Source organism: Phoca vitulina, unplaced genomic scaffold, assembly GCF_004348235.1.
Source record: "Phoca vitulina isolate PV1807 unplaced genomic scaffold, GSC_HSeal_1.0 scaffold63, whole genome shotgun sequence".
NCBI lineage: Eukaryota > Metazoa > Chordata > Mammalia > Carnivora > Phocidae > Phoca > Phoca vitulina.
In genome coordinates this window covers 4,648,244-4,670,194 of record NW_022589766.1, presented here as the reverse complement: position 1 = coordinate 4,670,194, position 21,951 = coordinate 4,648,244, and the positions used below count along the sequence as shown (strand labels likewise).

The following is a 21,951-nucleotide window of genomic DNA, read 5'->3' as shown; positions in this document are numbered from 1 at the left end:
CCTTCCTTTTTAAAAAAATAGTCTTATTCTGACTGTTGAAGGCTTGTCCTTCTAGCTTACAGCCTGAACACTTGAGATTCCACTTGCCTGTCTGTTCTTTTCAACAAGCCTTTCAATGCTATGTTGCCCAAAAGCTGTCAGCATTTTAAGTTTCATAATGCCCCTAAATTCACCTTCTAGCTCAGTGGTTCTCAGCCTGGGCCTTGTCTCCCCCCGCCCCCCCCCCCAGCCCCCCGGGATCATTTGATAATGTCTGGAAACATTTTTGGTTGTCACAGGTTCTTCTGGCATCTAGTGAGCAGAGGTTAGGGATGCTGCTAAACATCCTACAGTACATGGGACAGGCCTAAGAATTACAGTAATCAAATCCAAAATGTCAGTAATGCCAAGGTTGAGACACAGTGCTCTATCTGAATTACTGTGAGGGCTTTCAGAGCAGCTAAGGTTACTACCTTCTCCATCCCCTTCACCTTTAATGAGATTACAACCCAAAATAGAAGTAAAACAGGTAAGAAATTTGGGTGAGACAGATACGATGCTAGCCCAGAGGGCTGATTTCCAAATAGACTATGAACTATGACTGTCACCGCTTCTCCAGCACACATGGTGGTAAGGGGCGATCAGTACCCATCCGTGGTGCTTGCTCCGCCCAGTGTGGACAGTATCTTGCATTCGGTGGGTGAGGTTAATCTCTTCCACGCTGTAGTAGAATAAGATGGCCATCTAAGTCAGCATCTCTGCATACATTCTACAAAAATCAGACATGAGCAAGGACAACAAAGCCACCCATTCCCCACGCATGGCATAAATAGAAGGCAGATACGCTGCTAACTTCTAATTCTGTAAGAGGCAAACTTTATAATAACAGGAAAGAAAAGGAAGCAAGAGAGAAAAATATTGAGTCCTGCAAAATTACAAAACTGTAAAACACACACCAACTTCTACCTCCTTCCCACCCTACTCCTTTACCCCCATCCCTCCACCTACCAAAAAATGCCATCAATTAAAGAGACTGCACTTTGCAGCTGAAGAGAGTCCTCTTAAATTACAAAACCTAATGAGCCACTCCAGACTCCTACTCCTGTCTGCATATACTTCTTCCTATCATATGCAGCTAGCATATAATGCCATTTGGGGACGGTGTTGTTATACCAAATACATAAAGAAGACAGGCAACATCCACATGAGTCTCATATAAGAAGAAATAAGAAAATGAGAATCAGAATACTTAAGTTTAAGAAAATTCTCCCCTGGGGCGCCTGAGTGGCTCAGTCGTTAACTCTCTGCCTTCGGCTCAGGTCATGGTCCCAGGGTCCTGGGATCGAGCCCCGCATTGGGCTTCCTGCTCAGCAGGAAGCCTACTTCTCCCTCTCCCACTCCCCCTGCTTGTGTTCCCTCTCTCACTGTCTCTCTCTCTTTCTCTGTCAAATAAATAAATAAAATCTTTAAAAAAAAAAAAAAAGAAAGAAAATTCTTCCCTCCCCAAAACAGCCACAATAGAAGAAAACTGTAACGGAACACTTCTAAACTTAAATGAAATATCCTTAAATAAGCCTTTGCAGATAAGAAAGAATCACCTTGAATCAGAAATTCAGAAACTCAGAACTAAATGGACAGGAAAACAGGGTAATGTAGGAGTTGGCCTCACTTGGGAAATAAATTGAGGAAAAAGGAGATGAGGAATTAATTATAAGGTACCCAAGGCAGGACAGGTTGGATGGAAGATTTACTAAAGAACCTTGAAGAATTGGGGTGCCTGGCTGGCTCCGTCCCGAAGAGCATGCGACTCTTGATCTCAGGGTCGTGAGCTTGAGCCCCATGTTGGGTGTACAGATTGTTTAAATAAAGAAAGAAAGAAAAAGAACCTTGAAGAATTGAAGAAAGGGTATCCTTTTTCCTGCTTTCCCCACTGTCAGTGATGCCTCTGCTTTCTCCACTTCTGTCTCTAGGCTCTTTCCCCTCGGATAATCATTTGAATTCCTTCTCTGGTTTCACTTTTTTTTTTTTTTTTAAGATTTTATTTATTTGAGAGAGAGTGAGAAAACGAGTGGTGGGGAGCGGCAGAGGGGAAGCGAGAGAGGCAGACCCCCTGCTGAGCAGAGAGCCCAATGCAGGGCTCAGTCCCAGGACCTGGAGATCATGATCTGAGCTGAAGGCAGCTGCTAAACCGACTGAGCCACCCAGGCGCCACAATAAATAAATCTTAAAAAAAAAAAAACCCACTAACCATATAAATGCATGTGTTACTACAAAGCTACATTTGAAAGATACTTCTAGGACTTGAAATTAGGTTTCCTTTTCAGGTCATAAACATGATTTTTGAACATTATAATCAGAATTGTTAGGAATGAAACTTTATCCTTGTATTAAGTCTAATTTAAGGTCTACGTAGTGCTGTAAACTTAGGCTTCTTTTATGAAGGAAGATATTCTGGAAAAATTTTTTTAGTTATTTACTATGGGAGTATGGCATATTGCTCCAGAACTATGCAAAACTAAAAAGAATAATCAGACAGACATGATCTTTGGCCCACAAAATACTTAGAATTTAACTGAGGAGACAAAAATAATGTACATGAAGCCATTCCAGAGTACTGTGGGGTAAGCCAGATGGTCCTGACAAGTTCAAGAGAAGTTGGGGGTGGAAAAGGCAGGAATGTGCATGTATGAAGGTATTTGTGGGGAAGGGGTGGTAAGGTCTGGAAGCAAAGAAACCATCCAGGAGAATTTTGATCTAATCCAAGTAAGGAATAATAATGGCACAAATTCAGGAGAAATGAAAGCTTATAGGAAAATGGTAAAATCACTAACAGATAAGAGAGATTAGTCTTTGGGCATGTCACTGCAAATTGGCTTTTGTTTGGAAACCAGAAATACTCATGTTGACTTCAACATAAACCAGGTTGTTTTGTTTTCAGTGATCTCGAGGCATGATTGAAGATTAATATAATTCTGTCTTATTGTGTAGGCCAGTTCTTTTAGACCTAATGGATTTTTGTATTTAACTTTGAAACTCTCTCTCCCTCTGCCCTGTTCACTCTCTCTCTAAATTAATTAATTAAAAGGGGGCGTATGGGTGGCTCAGTCAGTTAAGCATCAAACTCTTGGTCTCGGCTCAGTTATGACCTCAGGGTCCTGGGATCCAGCCGGGTGTTGGGCTCTGAGCTAGGCATGGAGCCTGCTTGAGATTCTCCCACCCCCATACTGTTTGAGTGCTCACATGCTCTCTCTTAAAAAATTAAATAAATAAATTTGAAAATCAATTTTTAAAAATAAAAATTATTTAAATTTTTTATAGATTAAAAATTATTTAAAATACCTTACTTATAGATAAAATCTTTAAATAGGTTTTTATAGATAAAATCTATTTATAAATACAGATTTTTATAGATAAAAATTATTTAAAATACCTTATTGTTGTGCCCACTTTCATTGGTTTATTGAATAACTTAGGCGATCTCCCCCTTCTACTGAAATGATTAGTCTACCAAAAGTCATTCATGCTTTCCTTCTAGGCACCTAGCCATTCTTGGTGCAGGGCTGATGGGAGCCGGCATTGCCCAGGTGTCTGTGGATAAGGGCCTGAAGACCATACTTAAAGATGCTACACTAGCCGGGCTGGGCCGAGGACAGCAACAGGTGTTCAAAGGGTAAGCCAGCTCTCTGCCTCTGTGAGCAGAATGCTGTTTGTTTTTTGCCATTACACGTTCCTTTTTCCTGAGTGAGTACTGGTGTTAATGGTGAGTACTGGATGCTCCGTAGTTAAGCTCTTTCCTTTGATTTTTAGAAACACCAATTCTTTGCCTTCATTTTATTGCACATATTATAAACCATTAACATCATTGGAATCTGTAATGTCTGACTGCAGAAGAGAAAACCATCAGATATTTTTAAATGCCACTTATTTTATGCTTTGGTATCAAGACTAGAAATTCTCATGTTTGTGGATTTTGATGGTTTCCATCTCACTGCCATATTATTATGGAACACTGAAAACAGCACGACTTCGTAGAAAACGAGGATGTGAGGAAATGTGCCATAATTACACACTAAAGGTGGGGCTGGGATCAAAACTCTCGAACCTTCTCTTTCTTGGCTGGCGTTACTGTAGAGAAGCGGAAACAGCTTTGGTTCCATAATGTCTGAGGCTTTACAAACTGGGTCTCCATCTTTTTTTTTTTTTTAAGATTTTATTTATTTATTAGAGAGAATGAGAGAGAGAGAGCATGAGAGGGGGAGGGTTAGAGGGAGAAGCAGACTCCCTGCCGAGCAGGGAGCCCTATGCGGGACTCGATCCCGGGACTCCAGGATCATGACCTGAGCCGAAGGCAGTCGCTTAACCAACTGAGCCACCCACGCGCCCCGACTGTGTCTCCATCTTACCTCTGAATTAATACAAGGTGAATATTACTCTCCCTCTGCCCACCTACCCCTTCCCTCCTCCACGCTGCCTGTTTTGCAGAGGGGGAGAAACTGAGCAGCCGTTTGGCCAGACTAGAAATTGGTTTCAGCCCAGTTCTGTGCTCCAGTGTAATGGACAAGCAAACAAAGTCTTAAAAGCATGGGTTCAGATCTCTTGGTTTCTGACAACCATGTCAGCAGTTAGCAAACAAGATGCTCGTCAGAGTTCAGAATGTTATTTGTTGCTCTAATGCCTAATGAACTGTTACCAAGAGAGGACAGGAAACATGTATGTCACAAGTAAGCAGTATGGTGAGGGGCACTCACCAGGGCCTGATGTTTCTTTTTTTTCTTTCTTTTTTTTTTTTTAAAGATTTTATTTATTTATTTGACAGAGAAAGACAGAGAGACAGCGAGAGCAGGAACACAAGTAGGGGGAGAGGGAGAAGCAGACTCCCCCCTGAGCAGGGAGCCCGATGCGGGGCTCGATCCCAGGACCCTGGGATCATGACCTGAGCCGAAGGCAGACGCTTAACGACTGAGCCACCCAGGAGTCCCTTCAATGAGCTTTTTTGTTGTTGTTTCTTAGATGGGTTATGTAGCTTCAGCATGTTTGACCTCTTTTCTGCAGACCTCTCTCTCTGTCAAATAATAAAATCTTAAAAAAAAAAAAAAAAAAGGCTCATTCAAGGGGCACCTGGGTGGCTCAGTTGGTTAAGCCTCTGCCTTCAGCTTGGGTCATGATCCCAGGGCTCTGGGATCAAGTCCCGCATCGGGCTCCCTGCTCAGTGGGGGGTCTCCTTCTTCTCCCTCTGCCCCCTCCTCCCTGCTTGTGTTCTGTCTCTCTCTCTCTCTCAAATAAATAAATCTAAAAAAAAAATAAAAGCTCATTCAACTGAAAGTCATATGTAGGACAGTGTACGTGCAGCCAGCTTGTCCATTACACTGGAGCACAGAACTGAGCTGAAACCAATTTCTAGTCTGGCCAAGCGGCTGCTCAGTTTCTCCCCCTCTGCAAAACAGGCAGCGTGGAGGAGGGAAGGGGCAGGTGGGCAGAGGGAGAGTCATACTCACCTTGTATTAATTCAGAGGTAAGATGGAGACCCAGTCTGTAAAGCCTCAGACATTATGGAACCAAAGCTGTTTCCGCTTCTCTACAGTAACACCAGCCAAGAAAGAGAAGGTTCGAGAGTTTTGATCCCAGCCCCACCTTCAGTGTGTAATTATGGCGCATTTCCTCACATCCTCGTTTTCCACGAAGTCGTGCTGTTTTCAGTGTTCCATAACAATATGGCAGTGAGATGGAAACCATCAAAACCCACAAACATGAGAATTTCTAGTCTTGATACGAAAGCATAAAATAAACTTACCTTGTGGCTTTAATTTTTCTTTGGGTTAAGGAAATTAGTAAATGGGATTTAGCTCTGTTCTTTCAGAGGAAAATTCTAGGTCAGTTATTCTGCAAGTGTGGTCAGATTATAACCTAAGAGAGCCTGTTTTTCTTGGCAGTGAAAAGTAATCAGTTAAATGAATGGCAGGAATCCTTTTTATCTCCCTATGGGAAGGAAGAGACCTTCAGTTAATATTTTGTGTAATCAATATAATATGGTACTTACTATGTGCTGACTGGGAAGTAGATTAAGAATATAAGAAATAATGCTTGGTCTCTCTTTTCCAGAAGATTACAGTTGCAGAATAACAAAATGATGTGTAATCAGGTATAAGTCCATGTGGTCTAGGACACATGTTGGGTGTTTCCTCCATTATAGGTAGAGAGGTACCATAGCTGCTTCTTTGTTTTGCCATTCCAGTATTTGTGTTTACTCTCCTTGGCAAATGTAAATGTTTTATGAGTGTTAGAGTTTATGTAAGTTTTACATTTAGAGGCTTCTTACAGGAGAAAGAATGTGGACTTGGGGGCCAACCTGCCTTTGGCCTAGTACCTAGCCATTTGACCATGAGTCCCTCTGGCCTATTTGAGCAACTCTTCTCTCTCAAAATGGGAGTAATAGAACTGCCTCACAGAGTTGGTAAAAAAAAAAAAAAAAGTGTCTGGCCCATGGATGCTCAATAAATGTTACGTTTCCTATTCTTTCCTTCTGACTAGGACTGTGTTTTTTCTAGGTTGAATGATAAAGTGAAGAAGAAAGCTCTAACATCATTTGAAAGGGACTCCATTTTCAGCAACTTGACTGGGCAGCTCGATTACCAGGGTTTTGAAAAGGCTGACATGGTGATTGAAGCTGTTTTTGAGGACCTTAGTCTTAAGCACAGAGTGCTAAAGGAAGTAGAAGCGGTAAGTAAGAGGCCTGTTGTACTTGAATCGTAGCCTAGTCAGTGGAGGACACAGAAATAGGTTTTAAAAAAGGAAACTCATGGTTCTTTTTATAGGGTTACTCATGTCCATACTGAGGAGTTTTTATGTGAACCCATGTACGGCATGTAGGTTACAAAGGTCAAATCTGAGTCCTGAGGTAAGAAAATCAAGTAACACAGGGTTCATTAGCATTCTGTGGGAGTTCAGTCACCCAGACATATAATAACCTCATGGAGTCTAGCCAGCTGTCTTAGCATTTTGGGTTAGCTACAAGCCATAATTAAACTTCTTCAGGTCTCGCCAGCACAGGAAGTAGGGGAGAAATTCTCTCTCCAGGCAGGTTTCAGATGCTTACTTTGTGGAAATGCTGCTTTGGTCTTGATCCTGAGCACTCTACATGCCATGAACAAAGCAAGTACCTGTCGTGGGTGGTATAAAGGAGGAGCCCAGAGGAGAACAAATGACAGTAGTCACTAGGCTACAAGATGGAACCGGGGCCTGGAGCAGCACCTACAGTTAAACAGAATGTGGGCTAGTAGATTGTGTACACGAGATGGCACTGGCTCAGCAGCTCTCCAGGTGTCCTGAGTAGTGGCCTCCGTGTGAGGGTCCCCGCTCTACCACACACTCAGCCTACAGAGGGCTGAGAACCTAAAGACAAGCAACTCTGGGCCAGTTCCGCTTTGGAATCCATGCATTGGAAAGTCTTTCCTTTTGACAAAGGGTCATGTAGATTCAGCTGAGGGGGAAGGTTCAGAAGAGCTGCGTGGATTTGTATTCCATCTGTGCTGAGTGGCATTTCGGCGCAGAGTGGTAGGTGGTGTTCCCAGGGCTTTGAGGGCACTGCTGAGCCAGCGGCAGGCAGGTCCTTGAGGAGCCGCAAAAACAGACACGGGCAGCATGGAGAGAAGAGCATCAACCATCTGACTAGGTGATGGTCTTTGCTTTTGGAAAATCTGGGTTTGGGACTACCGGCATGGAGAAGGGTGTGTTAGCTTTAGCAGTTGGGAAACTGGTGATCAAGGGAAAGAAAGAGGGATCAGATCAAGAGAAGTGCAGACTCAGAGCAAACTCTACAGCGTTGACCTCTGGCTTCCAAGAGGGCAAAAAAAAAAACAGGGCTCCTTAAGGGCTGGCCTGGAGCTCAGAGTGTCACTCCTGTTTTCCATTGGTAAAAGCAAGTCATGAGGTTCAGGAGGGCGGAAATAGAGTCTACCTCTGGATGGGAGGAGAGCCCCACGTGAATCAGAAGGGGAGGAATTGGTGCCAGGTGTCTTTGGAGACGTTGGCCTGCTCTTCATAGAGAATGTCCCCACCAGCGTGAGACGCCGTGCCCCTCAGACGTGCCACTTGAGACTCTTCACTTTCTTGCAGTCGTGCTCTGCTTTCAACTCACACTTCTGATTAACTAAAATCCTGGGGGCCTTACACAAGCTTAACTGCCGAGCCAGGTTTTGTTCAACAGGTGCCTCTCTAGCTTTTTCCCGTTTATCTTTTTTTTTTTTTTTTTTTAAGATTTTATTTGTTTATTTGACAGAGAGACACAGAGGGCTCTAGAGGGAACACAAGCAGGGGGGAGTGGGAGAGGGGGAAGCAGGCTTCCCGCCGAGCGGGGAGCCGGATGTGGGGCTCAATCCCAGGACCCTGGGACCGTGACCTGAGCCGAAGGCAGATGCTTAATGACTGAGCCACCCAGACGCCCCCCCGTTTTTCTTTTTAAAAAAATCTTAATGTGGTATTTTACTTTTGTCCCCATTATAATTGATGTTTATTTATACTCACCTTTTCAGCGTGTTGCATGTATCTTGAACCTTGATTCCCAGCTCCCATGTTAGGATTTTGCCTGTCCCAGGGTGCACAAATTGGACAGGTGTGCCTTCCATGTTTTTCATGCACGCAGCTGAATAAAAACATGAATAACTCAGGATCATGAACAGAATGCTGAGACAGTCTACATTAGAGACTGTTCTCCAGGATGATAAAGATAACAGTTAATAGGATTTGTGTGCCGTAGATTAATTACAGCGGCGCACGGTTTTCTAATAGCACCCTGTATAAAATGAGCTAAGCATGCATGCTGTGGCTTGTTCTTATCAAGGTAAAGGGTGGGGGGGGGGGGTGGTCAGCTTTCGGATTCGAGGGCAGATCCAAACAAGAAGAGGGATTGGTACGCGTGCTAGATCTTGAAATGAATGAGATTTGACTCAAGGTTATCTTTTCAGTATTTATCTGAGGTGTCTTATTTACCTATCATTGAGATGCAGTCTCCAGGTTAGGACACTGAGCCAGAACTAGAAGGCTGAATGGGAAAAAGAACAAGGCCAACACACTCCCCATCACAGGAGCCCTGGGAGGTTGGAAATGTCGGCCGAATAGTATCTACTGTCTGAGCGGTTGGCGGGGGAAGTGGGGCCGGGCCCAGGTTTCATGGCTTAGCTCTGCTTTGGACTCCAGTCATCTCCCAGGCCTCCATGACACATTCTTCAATGCTTTTCCCCTGCAGCTGATTCCGGATCACTGTGTCTTTGCCAGTAACACATCTGCTCTCCCAATCAGTGAAATTGCTGCTGTCAGCAAAAGACCCGAGAAGGTAAATTCTGAACAGCGGGAAGACCCTGAAATGTTTTCCTGCCGTGGGCTCCCTGAGGAAGGCTTAGAGCATGAGAAGGGCCTGGTGTGGATTGTGAGGTGGAGGCGGGGGCGGTGATATCTTCCCCAAAACTGGGCACAGAAAAGCTAATAATACCATGACCATTGTGAGATGCTGGGATAAGTGAAGTACAACCAAAATATACTTTTATAGGTGATTTGCATCCCTAACAGCTCTTATTTTTTAGGTTCAGACTATAAAACCTACCTTTATTAAAATTAGGTATTTAAAGGTAGGCCCAAAGGGCACCTGGCTGGCCCAATTGGTAGAGCATGTGACTCTTGATCTCGGGGTTGTGAATTTGAGCGCCATGTTGGGTATAGAGATTACTTTCAAAAACTAAAATCTTTAAAAACATTTTTAATTTTAAAAAATAAAGATAGGCCCTTAAAATAAGAGGGGTACTCCAAAATATCACTTCAGTTACAGAGCACACACTGGTGACAATCTAAGACAGTTTTGCTTCCAATTCCATGTCCAGGAATAGAAGATCAGGAGGGGTGGTGAGGTGTGTCCACCTATGGGTTCACTTAGACCTTCTACCCAGGATGTGAAAGAGTAGAAGCACTTTCAGTGAGTATTGGGAATGATGCCTGGAAATATATCTTTGGGCTTCTGCTGTCTACCAGGGTAACCCAGGGAAAGTGAAATCACTCAAGGAGAAATAAAATACCTCACCTCTCTGGAGGATAGCAATTAGCCTCAGCTAACCAGAGCCAGCCAAAAGTAGGAAGGAAATATAAGAGACCTTTAAGCAGCTGAAATTGTTAAGACAGAGTCCTTGTATTGAAAACACAAAAGTCTGTTTATTCCTATTCTAATAGCTTGTGAATGCAAGGTCAGCTTGTTTCCTAGCACACCGCAGATTGGAAGCGATACAGGGCCTGGGATGGCAGGAAAAGGTCACAGGGAGAAGTGTGACACTGAGGGAAGACAAAAAACACTATAAAGGCAGGTTGACAGTCTGGCCATGTCACATCACTCAGCACCTCGGCAGCATTTAAGTCAGTGAAGGAGAATCTTTGATGCTAACTTCTCATTTTCCCAGTGGAGTGGAAAAAGCATCATGTTTTGCAGTCCTGGCCTCCAAGTATCTTGGATAGCTTCTGTCCCCTGCTTCCCCTATGTTATATAAAATTAAGGTCACAGGGGCACAGGGACGGTGACCAGCCATCTGTTTATCCAGGACAAGTTGGTCACCTTTGGCACAGCTTTCTTGAGTGATGTAAATAAATTTGCTTGGGGTAGTGATCACATGAGTGTATATACAATTGTCAAAACTCATTGAAATGAACACTTTAAGTTCTGTGCATTTTATTGTGTATAAGTTATATGTCATAAAGGCTAATTCCTTTTGCTCAGAAGTACTGAGTCTGAATCAGGTCCTGTCTTTTTAAATAGTTTAGACATAAGGAACGGTTTAGGGTTTAGAAGCAACTTTTGGATTGGTAAGTTTATGGAACATTTAAGTGACCTGTGCATTACATAATGGAGAGTAGGCAGGCTTTGGAGACAGGCCAGCTGTGATGGAATCCCACTGCCTTTCACTAACTGACCCTGAGCTACCAATTTTAACTTCCTGATGACTTTTTTCTTCATCTAGATAAGACTGACTAGTTCACAGAGTGATGGATTAAATGTAAGGAATAAATGGCAAAGGTATTAACAGTGGATAGCCAGCAGTCAATAAATGGTAGATATCATTAGTTATATCTTACAGCTAAAGCGAGGGTAGGGGGAGCAAAACTCTTAAGTTTTATGATTAAATTATTCTCTCCCACAGCAATGCAGTTTGGGAGACTGTCTAATTGTTAGCTTAAGGAGGAGGTCTTGAACTTCAGCATGTATCAGAATTACCTGGAAGGCTTCTTAAACACAGATCTGGGCCCTGCCCCTAGTCTTTCATTCAGTAGATCTGGGTCTGGGGTGGGCCTGAGAATTTTAGTTCTAAATTTCCCAGGCGATGCTAATGTTGCTGGTCCAATTACTTCACTTCAAGAATCATTGGTTTAATGAATCTTCGGGTGCATTTGAATGTTGTTTTTTTTTTTTTAAGATTTATTTATTTGAAAGAGAGTGCAGGGGTGGGGGAGAGGAGCAGAGGGAGAGAGGGAATCTCAGACTCCCCGTTGAGCGCAGACCCCGACACAGGGCTTGATCTCATGACCCCAAGACCATGACCTGAGCCGAAATCAGGAGTTGGATGTTCAACCAACTGAGCCAGTTGTCCCTGAATGTTGATAAATCTTATTTAAACCCAGTATCCTGGTAGTGAGACCCATCTGTGTAAAATCCAGGTACATCTCTGACAGTTGAGCATACTGATGGATTCTTCTGCCTGCTTCTGCCTCCCCCACCTCAAAAAAAGTGGACCCTCTGAACCATCAGTATCACTAATACGAGTGGGACCTTCATTCATTCTTCCCTGATAAATCTAATTTGGCCAGTAGCTGTGATTTTGGCACTAATTGTTGGTAGGATCTGTTTCCCTAGAAGCAGATGGAAGAAGAAGATTCCAGTGAGCCCTCTGAAACATACTGAACTTTTTTCAAAGAACCACAGAGCCAAACCACTCAGACGGATCTCCCTTGCTTTCCTAGCAAAAAATGAGTGCTATCCAGTTCCTCCTCCACGTTCTTAGATCTGTTGGCTTTGTACTCCCCTTGCCAGGTGATTGGCATGCACTACTTCTCTCCTGTGGACAAGATGCAGCTGCTGGAGATCATCACAACCGAGAAAACGTCTAAGGACACAACCGCTTCGGCGGTAGCCGTTGGGCTCAAGCAGGGGAAGGTCATCATTGTGGTTAAGGTAAGGAGCTGTGTGACAGAGCGGCAGACGGGGGCAAAGTTCTGTTAAGATTCCTTATACCTTCAGGCTTGTTTATAACTATTCTGGGGGCAAATAGGTCACCTTTTGATAGGATTTCCCCTTAGTTGTGTGCAGTGTGGACAGTGGTGTGGACCGTGCCGCTGAGTCAGGGTCTGAGAGGGGCGTGTCCGGGACGGGGCACGTTCTCCCAGCCATTCCAGACTGTGAAACCCTGTGCTGTGCCGTTTGGTTCAAGCCGTGCTGCCTTGGCTCTGGCTTCCCCCGCGATATAATTTTAACGATTCTGTTTGCGAATATAAATCGCCTTGAATTTTGGAATGACACGTGGGGAAGAGAGCCTGCTTTCAGCCTCATGTCGTACCTACAGCGGAGGGGCCAGTGAGCTCACATTCTCTCCCTTGGCAGGATGGACCTGGCTTCTACACCACCAGGTGTCTCGCACCCATGATGTCTGAAGTCCTTAGGATCCTCCAGGTCGGTACTGCTCTTGGAATGTTGGAGGCATCTTCCACTCCTTAAACCAGTCCTCCAGATTGGTAGTCAAGATAAGGAACAGGCTTCCCTCTAATACACTTAAGTCCAGGTTCTTCTCCAAGAAGGCTCTTTTGTGCCCAATCCTTCCACACCGTGGTGGGAAATCATGGGCTTTGCTGCCCTACAATGGGCAGAACTTTAGCTCTGCTCCCTTACCCCCCTCCCTGCCCCACTAGGACCAGACGCCTCCTGATGTGCCCTTCTGCACACCTTCTGCCTCCCCGCTTTGAGGCAGGAGCTATCCGGAACAGACAGGCCCACTTGGGCTGGTTGGTGCTGGAGCAGCTTCTGCACACACCCCTCGGGTGCCACCTCAGACCCAGGCTCGGGGGGCTCCGCCACACTGCTATGTGAGGCGGTCTCTTCTCTGTTGGGGGAAACTTCGCCCCGTCTGCCGTGGAATCTCATTACTACTGAGATTCAGAATTGCAAACAAGGAGGAAATAAATGTGTTCATCTCTAAATGAAGTTGTTCAGTCCTAAACCTGTGGATTAGGGAAGGCTCAGACTTTCCCCCTGGGGGCTCCCAAACCTCCTTTGCTTTCCCTGAGTGGGACAGCCCCAGTCCTGGGCCTGGGCTGGTGGCACCCAGGAGAGGAGTGAGTGGTGGACCGGCCCTGTTTCAGAGGGCCAGCATGGAGAGCCCTTGTGGGAGGGCCTGGAATGCCTTCCTCCCCTAAGATCCCTGCTTACCTCCCGTTCAGGAAGGAGTTGAGCCTAAGAAGCTGGATTCCCTTACCACAAACTTTGGCTTTCCTGTGGGTGCTGCCACACTGGTGGATGAAGTGGGTGTGGATGTAGCAAAACACGTCGCGGAAGATCTGGGCAAAGCCTTTGGGGAGCGGTTTGGAGGTGGAAGCCTAGAACTGCTGAAGCAGATGGTGTCCAGGGGCTTCCTGGGTGAGTAGCCTCAGACAAACATAACCAACCCCACAAAAACAAAGTTTCCTGAGACACACAGTTACAGAAGGCCCATGTGGGAGAGTTCTTCCTAAACATAGAGCCCACTATCATGGGGAATTTTTTTAATGATTTCATGACAACCTGTTAGGCAGAACCCTGGCCTGAGGCTCTGCCATTGCCCAGGGTATGCAAGCCAGGCGTTTTCCTATGGCCCAAGGCCTCTAGCACACCTGTGATCCTGCAGGAGCAGACTCGGCACCCAGACGTGACCATGCTGCCTGGCCACCTATGTGGAGAAAGTAAGCCTCTAAACACAGGGAACATGGTTGAGGCCCACCAGAGGTGGCTTTCTCTCTTGGCGAAGGAGAAGCAGAATCAGCCCCAGGACCAGGGCATAAACTAGGTCCTGGTGTTGCATATCTGGACATTAAAGCTCACCCAGATGGCCTTTCCCATCCACATACACAGATTTTCAAGCCCCAAGAAACACAAGATCATTTTTCCTTCTTTGCCAACTCTGCGGACAAATACACACTAAATTTCTAGGGTTAGCTAGACAGACACGTTCAGGAACACAGTTGAGAGGCTGGAGCTTTACAGCAGATTAGCAGAGAAGAGAATTCGCAGGCCCAGTCTCTGAGATTTGGTAATTCTCCCTTTTCTGGCTTCTTTTAGGTCGCAAATCTGGGAAGGGCTTTTATATCTACCAGGAGGGTGTAAAGAATAAGAATGTGAATTCTGACATGGACGGTATTTTGGCAAGTCTGAAGGTGCCCCCAAAGTCTGACGTGTGAGTTAACTTTAGTAGCTAATAGTGTGGAAAGCTGTTTCTCTTCAGCCCAGAGCTGCTCAGCCCTCTTCCATCTTCCCTATGATAATCCCCTTACCTGACCAGAATACTTTCGCCCTTCCACATGCCATCTCGTGTTCTGCCAGGCATCAGGGGAAGGACTGTAGCTGAGCCTTGGAAAGACCCCTGCTCCAGCCTTCCCTCTGAAGGTCTGGAGAGCACCTAGAGAAACTGTCCTCCTAGGCCCCTTCACCCCCACCCCCAGCCCCTCTTTATCATTCGTAACTGACAGCTCATGGTGGCAAGCGATTCCGTCTAGTCTGCCCAGCCCTGCAGAGTGGGTGCCGCTCTGGTTGGTTAGGGCAGGAAGCTCTGAGCCGTCTTTCGAGGAGCAAGGCTGGCCTCCCGGTGGCCCCTTCTCTGCACCACTGCGAGTTCTGTGCGGGCTGGCCCTCGGAGCACCGGCCGCGCCAGCCTTCATCCCTCCCCGCACCTGCCTCCCGCCCCTGTGACACTTCCGCTGCCCGAATGTGTGTCCCTGTTGGCAGCTCCTCCGACGAAGACATCCAGTTCCGGCTGCTGACCAGATTCGTGAACGAGGCCGTCCTGTGCCTGCAGGAAGGGATCTTGGCCACACCCGCAGAGGGAGACATCGGAGCCGTCTTCGGGCTCGGCTTTCCCCCATGTCTTGGAGGTTGGTCTTGCAAGTTGGGAAGGTAGCTTGTTTTATCCCAGAGCTCATTTTGTCGTCTCCTGTTCATCCTTCCAGGGCCCTTCCGCTTCGTGGATCTGCACGGCGCTCAGAAGGTAGTGGACCGGCTCAGGAAGTACGAGGCCGCCTACGGAAAACAGTTCACCCCGTGCCAGCTGCTCATCGACCACGCTAACAGCCCCGACAGGAAGTTCTGCCAGTGAGCGGCCCCCGCCCGGCCAGCGGCGCTGGTTCCCCGGCAGACTGGCATCTAGACGCATCAGAGGACCCGGAAGGGAAACAAACTCTGGCACTGGGTGTGCGCCCTGACCAAAGTGCCTTCAGTTAGGACAGTCTCTCCCTCCGGGTGAAGTGTGGCTGGGAATGAGTTTGCACCTCACGTTAGGAGGAACCCGTAAGTCCCGACACCCCGAGTGCCGGCGTCTCCAGAGCCGACTTGCCGCCTGCTCCGCCCGGGCAGTTCTGCACCTGGCCACCTGTGTGATAACAATAAAAACCAAACTCTAACAGCCTCTCTGCCTGCCTGCTCCTTTTTCTTCTGCCTTTGCCCTCCTGCTTTAAACCCCTCCCTTCAAGGAGCCAGAATAAAGCCTTGGGCTTTGGGGCTGTGAATGTGTCAGGAGAGTTCTAGGCAGCACCTTGAGAGAGACCGTGATGATGATAAAGGGGGACTTGATGCGCTAAAGCCTTCGAAATCCGGCCATGTTGACACGCTCTGGCGGGCCTCTGCTTGCCGTGGGGGAGAGGCCTGGCTGGCCAGAGCAGGGGACGTGCCACAGGCTGGGAGGCCAGGTTTTAAGAGACTTCTTTCACCAGACTAATGTCTTGTAGCACAGTGGCACCCAGTTCTTTTCATGATGGGACTCACGTGTTCTCAGGATGTTAACATCGGAGTGAAACAGAGGAGAGAATATTTTCCTGGTCAATAGATCCTGCTCGTCTTGGCTGCCCCAGAGCGTGGAAGGATGGATGGATCATCGGAGACCCCGCAGTGAGCCGTTCAAGGAATGCCGAGCCAACCCACCAGCGCCATGGCGCAAGAGCCTCCTGTCCGCCCTCCCAGTGCCCTCGGGGCTGGAGAGTCCCTCCGCTCCTGTCCGGGTAGCAGCAACTCCCGGTATGTGTGAACAGCCTTGGGGCTCCTGCCCAGTCCGGCAGAGGGGCCCACACTGCACGTGTGCAGAACCGTAAGTCCCGGCATGCTGTGCTCTGAGCTCGGAGCTGTGACCCACGGCTGCTGCCTCTGCTGCGGCTGCCGGCCCCTCACAGACCCCTGGCGCCAGCTCTGCGGGGCCCCACGGGCAGAGCGCATCGCGCCGGCTCCCCGGACTACTCACGGTTGCTGCAAGGCCAGACCCTAAAACCAAGGCATCTGCATTGGGATTTTCAGATAACCAGTAGAAAGTAGAGAACAGATCTCACCAGAGCCAGGAACGGGCTTCTAAATGGGGGCTCTGGGAGGGCCTCAGGCAGGCATTTGGTCAGTGCAGGAACTTAAACGTGGGCCCTGGCTGGTGACATGGAGCTGTCCACTCAGCAGCACTAGAAGGTAGGAATTAGGGTGAAACGGTGGTGGGAGCTGGAAGGTTCTCGTAGGGTAGGGGCTGAGGAGGGGCTTTCAGAAGGGAACCCAGGAGTGGGCCACAGGCACACCCCATTCCAAAGTGCTCCCCTGCCCGGAGGCCTACACCTTGTACCTGTCGGGCCCCGGCGCCCTCCAGAGGAAGAGAGCGTCGATGCCCAGAGTCGCACCCCCACTACTGTTCAGTGCTCTAGCATTTATTTCACGAGTCCTTGAGGATTCACAGAGTGATCGGCAAGGAAACCCAATGCTTTAGCATCACAGTGTGTGTGCTCGACTTCTGACTCCCGCTCCCTGGAGCCGGAGGCGTCTGCCCGGGGCTCGAGCACCAGCATGGCTTCACTACGCTTAAGAGAAAAACGGAGGAAATAAATATCTAGGTAGGCTAGGTAAGGCAGAAGAGAAGGCTGGTCGGTCTGGGGCCTGCCGCCAGTGGCGTGAGGGGAGCTGGTGCGGCTCCGGGCGGATGGGTGGTTGGCCACGGGCCAGCCTGCTCCAGGTGCCAGCAGGTCGCCATGCCCACCAGCCAGGCCCCGGAGACCTGACGAGAGGCGATGAACACGCGCAGGAAGCCTGAGCTCCAGGAGCAGGGAGAAAGCCCGTCTTCCCAAACCACAGTGCTTTCTCTTTCCCACCCGCCCACCTGTGCCGGTGGCAGAAAACCAGAGGCGGCCAGCATGTGTTTGCCAGTCCAGTGAAGGGGGCAGGAGACGGCGGAAGTGGGAGCGAGTGAAGGCCACCTGCCTCCAGGATCCAGGAGCAGCTGACCGCAATCTACCTGCTCTCCCACCGAGTGAGAATCTTCTCAGACCGGACCCCACCCGGCAGGACGGGAGGCAGAAGCCCGGGCACTGGCGACCGCAGGGGAACATCTGCCTCCCTAACTAGACGAGCAGGGCAGCAGCAGAGCTGGGCTCCCCCGGAGTCCTCACCCGCCAACCTGGCTCGTCCTTGAGCCGCCCGTGCTCGGGGCCAGGGCCCGAATTCATAGAAGCAGAAAGGAAGGGCCTCCCAGACATACAGGAACGGCCCCGGACTCTGGGGCAGCTAAGGCCAAAGGCCCACAGAGCACAGGAGGAGAGCGGGGGCACTTGGGGAATTTGTGCTTAAATTACGGACCATCTTCTTCCCTGGTCTCTAACCGGAACCTACAAGCTTGAGAAGTGCCAGATATCTGTGAAGCTCTGCATCAGGACAGGGGATGACAAACACCCCCTCCCCCACCGTGGGAATCACAGCAACGTGTCCCCAGGCCCAGGTGCGCACTGTGCCTTCAGCCCCCCCCCACTCACTCGGCACAAAGGCCAGACGTCCCCATTTCCAAGTGTGTCTCCCCTGGATTCACTCGGAGGGGCTGCCTGGCTGCCTCAGTCTCGGCACAGATTCTCCTGGCAGGAGGACCTGCTCGGGCGCGCTGCCCCCCCAGCAGACCCGGGGCTAACCCCCGCGGCCCCCGCGCCAGCGTTCCAGCTGTGCGGCTACAAGCTGGGAACCTCAGATCTTGGGCCGCCAGCCTTTGATGAACTGCATGATCTTCTTGACCTGCAGCTTGGTGAGGTGGAAGTCATCTGCCAGGATGTCCTCACTGAGTTGCACAAAGATGCTGCCATCAATGCGTTCTCGGGCAAAGAAGCTCACCACATCCTCTGAGAGCCCGATGAAACGCAGACTTCGAGAGACTTCTTCCAGGGAGAGCGCAGACAGGTCAGCAGGAGGCTGCCAGGAGGAGGCATCCCGGCCTCCCCAGCCTGCAGCCCCCTCCCGGGGACTGGCAGGAGGCCCTTCCAAGCGCCCTTGGGTGAGAAGGAGCCGTCCTCCGCCTGCCTCGGGCCCCTGCAGGGCCACTGGTGACAGCGGGGTGGGGACCTGCCGCAGCACCAAACCTTCGGGTTCAAAGGCCTTGGGGGGTCCAAGTGGCGAGAGGCAGGGTGCCCCCACAGCTCTGGGCTCCTGACAGCGGAGCAGCTCGGGCTCTGGAGAACTGCCCTGGCCCAGCTCAAAGGGATCAAAGGGCTCCAGGGCTGGTTCCTGCCACTCAGAGGAGGAGGAGGAGGAGGTGGGACACGAGGTGGGAGCAGCTGAATAGGCCTGGCCTGGTGAGCCTGGGCCTGGGGGAAAAGCAGGGCTGGAGGTAGCCAGGGGACCCGAGCTGGTGGTGGGCCCAGAAGAGGAGGCCGCTGAAGGGCCGGAGGGGTAGGCAGGCCCCGAGAAGGGGTTGAGAGCTCCGAACGGCGCAAAGCGTTTCTGGGGGTGAGAGGGCTTGAACAGAGGCGGGCAGCTGTGGTAGGCCTTGACGGGGGTGTCCGCTCCCAAGAGGGAGGTGGCTCGACTGCTCAGGGGCTCTGCAAGGGCCCGGGCGGCCTGGCTGGGCTGCGTGGTCGAGGGCAGGGGTCCCGGGGGTGGGCGGCTGGAGGACTCGCCCGCCTTGCAGTCTCCCCAGGTGCATGGGTAGCAATAAAGGGAGTAGGCGTCCGGTGACGGAGAGCCACTGCCACTGCGAGACCCTGTCCTGTGGGCAGAGACACACACACACGGAAGGGTCAGCCAGTGCAAGAGGGAAGCGCCACAGGCTCACACGCAGGACACAGCAAACCGCTCTGCCAGGCCAGAGACGGCCACTGGGACCTCAGCACCACCCGCTCGCACCCCAGCCCCTGAGGCCCGAGACCCCCTGGGACTGCCCTGGTCTGTCTTCCAGACTCTCTCACCCCAGGAAAAATTATACTAAACTGCATTACATAAAAATTTTAATAGAGCAAGGAGCAGTCCATCCTGTGGCCGATCCCAGCCTGAGGGGACCCTGAGCAGTGTTCCCATCCAATCATCAGCACTTAGGAACAAGCTGGAGCAGGAAGGTGGAAAGCAAAGCAGTGGGCCCCAGCCCCCGGCGCCCTCGAGAACCTGCCCGCTCTGAACGGCAGGCCTGTACTCTTCCTCTCCCTCAGCACCGGCCCCCCTCTCCCCGCCCTTCCCCTCCTCAATCCCCCGCAGGAGGACCCAGCACCAAGAGCAGGCAGGGGCTCACCCGTCCTGGAGGCCAGACGAGTAGTAGGGGAGGCTGGAGCTAGGTGAGCGGCTGGGCTGCAGCTTGGGGAAGCGTGGGGGCACCGGGGGGCTGCCCGAGAGCCGGCCGCTGCCACTGCCACCCCGGGGAGGCACAGGGGGGGCATTGAGCAGGCGGCACTCCTCCTTCACCTGCAAGCAGAGCGCCATGACTCCACGCCCTGTCCCCAAGCAGTGGACACTCCTTACCTTCCCTTTCCCAAGCAGCTGGGCAAGGAGGGCGTCTGACACTTGGCCTTACCTCCAACTACTCACCCACCCCACCCCTTCTAGTCTCTCCAGCCTGTTTCACTCTGAGAGCCCACACACACCATCTCCCACGGCCCTGGAAATCCATCATGAAGGTAAGAGGATACAGAAGTAGATCCAAATAGAAAGTCAACCTTTTCCTCAAGGAAAAGGAAAGTGGTGTGACAGGGAGAAGAAAGGGAAGGACAAGTATCTGCCATCTGATTCCCTTCTTTATAGGTCGAATACTCGAAGTGGACTCCCTGGGATATTAAAAGCTAGAGTCTATTTCTGTGGACAAGTATGGTTGGGAAATTCTGTGTTAGGTATAAATAGGGTTCCTTAGTGCAGGACTTCTCAGAGCCTTTAATAAACCAAAGTTCTATGGCTCCAAAGTGAGGAGGGGGTGAGCTGGGAATCTTCCACTACATTTTTCTAAACTTATTCCATCATGGGACCTTCTTTTCACTGGACAATTTAAAGGACTCCTGTTCTGTGGGACCTTCAGGGCTCATCCCAAATTCTCTCAAGCTGGAGACCTACTAGCATCTTTGTCTCCAAAACTCCTAGCACCACTGTCTCTAGTATCCCTTACTACAAATACGCTCCTGTGTCTTTCCCCTTGTTCTCCCCTTCTCCCGCCCCCTCCTCCCTGGCTCCCCCCCCCCCCCGCCCCCCGTCACACACTCCAGGGGCTGGAGTCCGGGGCTCAGGAGAACTGGCATCTGGCTGGCCACCTCCCTCCCTGGAGGAGAGAGAGCCCCCAGCTCGGCTCCCTGCCTCCCACCCTTCCCACCTACATCGCAGCCACCCACCGCCTCGGACTTGGGGGGGACAGGAGGCGGCGGGGCCTCGGGCTCCAGGCGGGGCGGCCCAGCGGCCGCGAAGGAGATGAGGTCGGGCCCGGGCGGCGGCCGAGCCCGGCCCTCGGCGAGGCCGTTGGCCGCCTGGTGCGTCCACAGCTCCTCGTAGGGGATCTCGGCGGGCGGCGCTGCGGGCTCGGGGGCGCCGGCCCAGTCCGGGCTCACGTACTCCTGGTCGCCGTCGCCGGGCGGGCCGGGGGCGCGGGCGGGGGCGCGCGGGGGCGCGGGCAGGCAGAGGCGCGCGCGGCGCGGGCTGGCGCACTCGTCGGCCAGCTCGGCGGGGGCCTCGCGCACGGCCGTGGAGTACTCGTCGGGGTCGAAGCGCTCGCGGCAGTAGGAGGCGCTGTCGCGCACCAGGCGCTCCACGCGCGGGTCCCCGGCCAGCAGGCCCTGCGGCAGCGCGAAGCGCGGCGTGTCGGTGAGCAGCAGGAAGTGCAGCGGCGCCGGGCCCTCGCGGCGCAGCGCCAGCCCCAGCACCACGGTCTTGGAGATGATGCTGACCAGCTTGTAGCAGTGGCCCTCCCGCACCGGGTGCAGGTCGTAGGGGTTGCGCGGCGGCCGGCTGGGCACCAGCACGTTCACCGGGAGCCGCACGCGCTCGATGATGGCGCGCACCGTGTGCTCGCCCTCCTGCATCTGCAGCTCCAGCGGGCTGCGCGTGCTGAAGCGGCCCTGGCACTGGAAGGGCAGGCTCAGGCTCTCGTTGGTGCGGTGGTTCATGCAGATGAGGCAGGGCATCTTGCCCTTGATGGGCCTGGCGCCGCCGCCGCTCGCGGCCCCCGCGCCCCCGGGGCCGCCGCCGCCCACCCCGGCCAGCGCCCCGGCCCGGCCCAGCTTGCGCAGCAGCGTGGTGAAGCGCGAGCGCTCCTTGGTGGTCTTGGCGCACAGGATCTCCGCCTGGCCCATGAGCGTGAGCTCGTCGCCCGCGTGCAGCGTGAAGTTGTACACCTCGCTGTCCTCGCTGAATTCGCCCGACACCACCTGCGGAGACCAGGAACACGGCGAGGCCTTAGCCAGAGCCCCAGGGAAAGCCGCCCTTTGAGGCTCCCGGCGGGGGGGGGGGGGGGGGGGGGGGGG

The 21,951-nt window shown here is 51.2% G+C and overlaps 2 protein-coding genes across 2 annotated transcripts in view; one reads left to right on the top strand and one right to left on the bottom strand.

Moving 5' to 3' along the window:
* Positions 1-15,678, top strand: part of HADHA (hydroxyacyl-CoA dehydrogenase trifunctional multienzyme complex subunit alpha) — a 49,241-nt gene extending 33,563 nt beyond the window's left edge. The window contains exons 12-20 of the mRNA XM_032391464.1: positions 3,515-3,649; positions 6,525-6,696; positions 9,221-9,307; positions 12,038-12,178; positions 12,605-12,673; positions 13,438-13,633; positions 14,312-14,426; positions 14,975-15,120; positions 15,196-15,678. Coding sequence (XP_032247355.1) covers positions 3,515-3,649; positions 6,525-6,696; positions 9,221-9,307; positions 12,038-12,178; positions 12,605-12,673; positions 13,438-13,633; positions 14,312-14,426; positions 14,975-15,120; positions 15,196-15,341 — 1,207 coding nt within the window. The 3' untranslated portion in view covers positions 15,342-15,678. The remainder of the gene's footprint in view (positions 1-3,514; positions 3,650-6,524; positions 6,697-9,220; positions 9,308-12,037; positions 12,179-12,604; positions 12,674-13,437; positions 13,634-14,311; positions 14,427-14,974; positions 15,121-15,195) is intronic.
* A 1,752-nt stretch (positions 15,679-17,430) lies between these two features.
* GAREM2 (GRB2 associated regulator of MAPK1 subtype 2) overlaps positions 17,431-21,951 on the bottom strand; it is a 14,176-nt gene continuing 9,655 nt past the window's right edge. The window contains exons 4-6 of the mRNA XM_032391463.1: positions 20,827-21,855; positions 19,746-19,915; positions 17,431-19,229 (exon numbers count right to left, since the gene is read on the bottom strand). Of these exons, the coding sequence (XP_032247354.1) occupies positions 18,215-19,229; positions 19,746-19,915; positions 20,827-21,855 (2,214 nt within the window). The 3' untranslated portion in view covers positions 17,431-18,214. The remainder of the gene's footprint in view (positions 19,230-19,745; positions 19,916-20,826; positions 21,856-21,951) is intronic.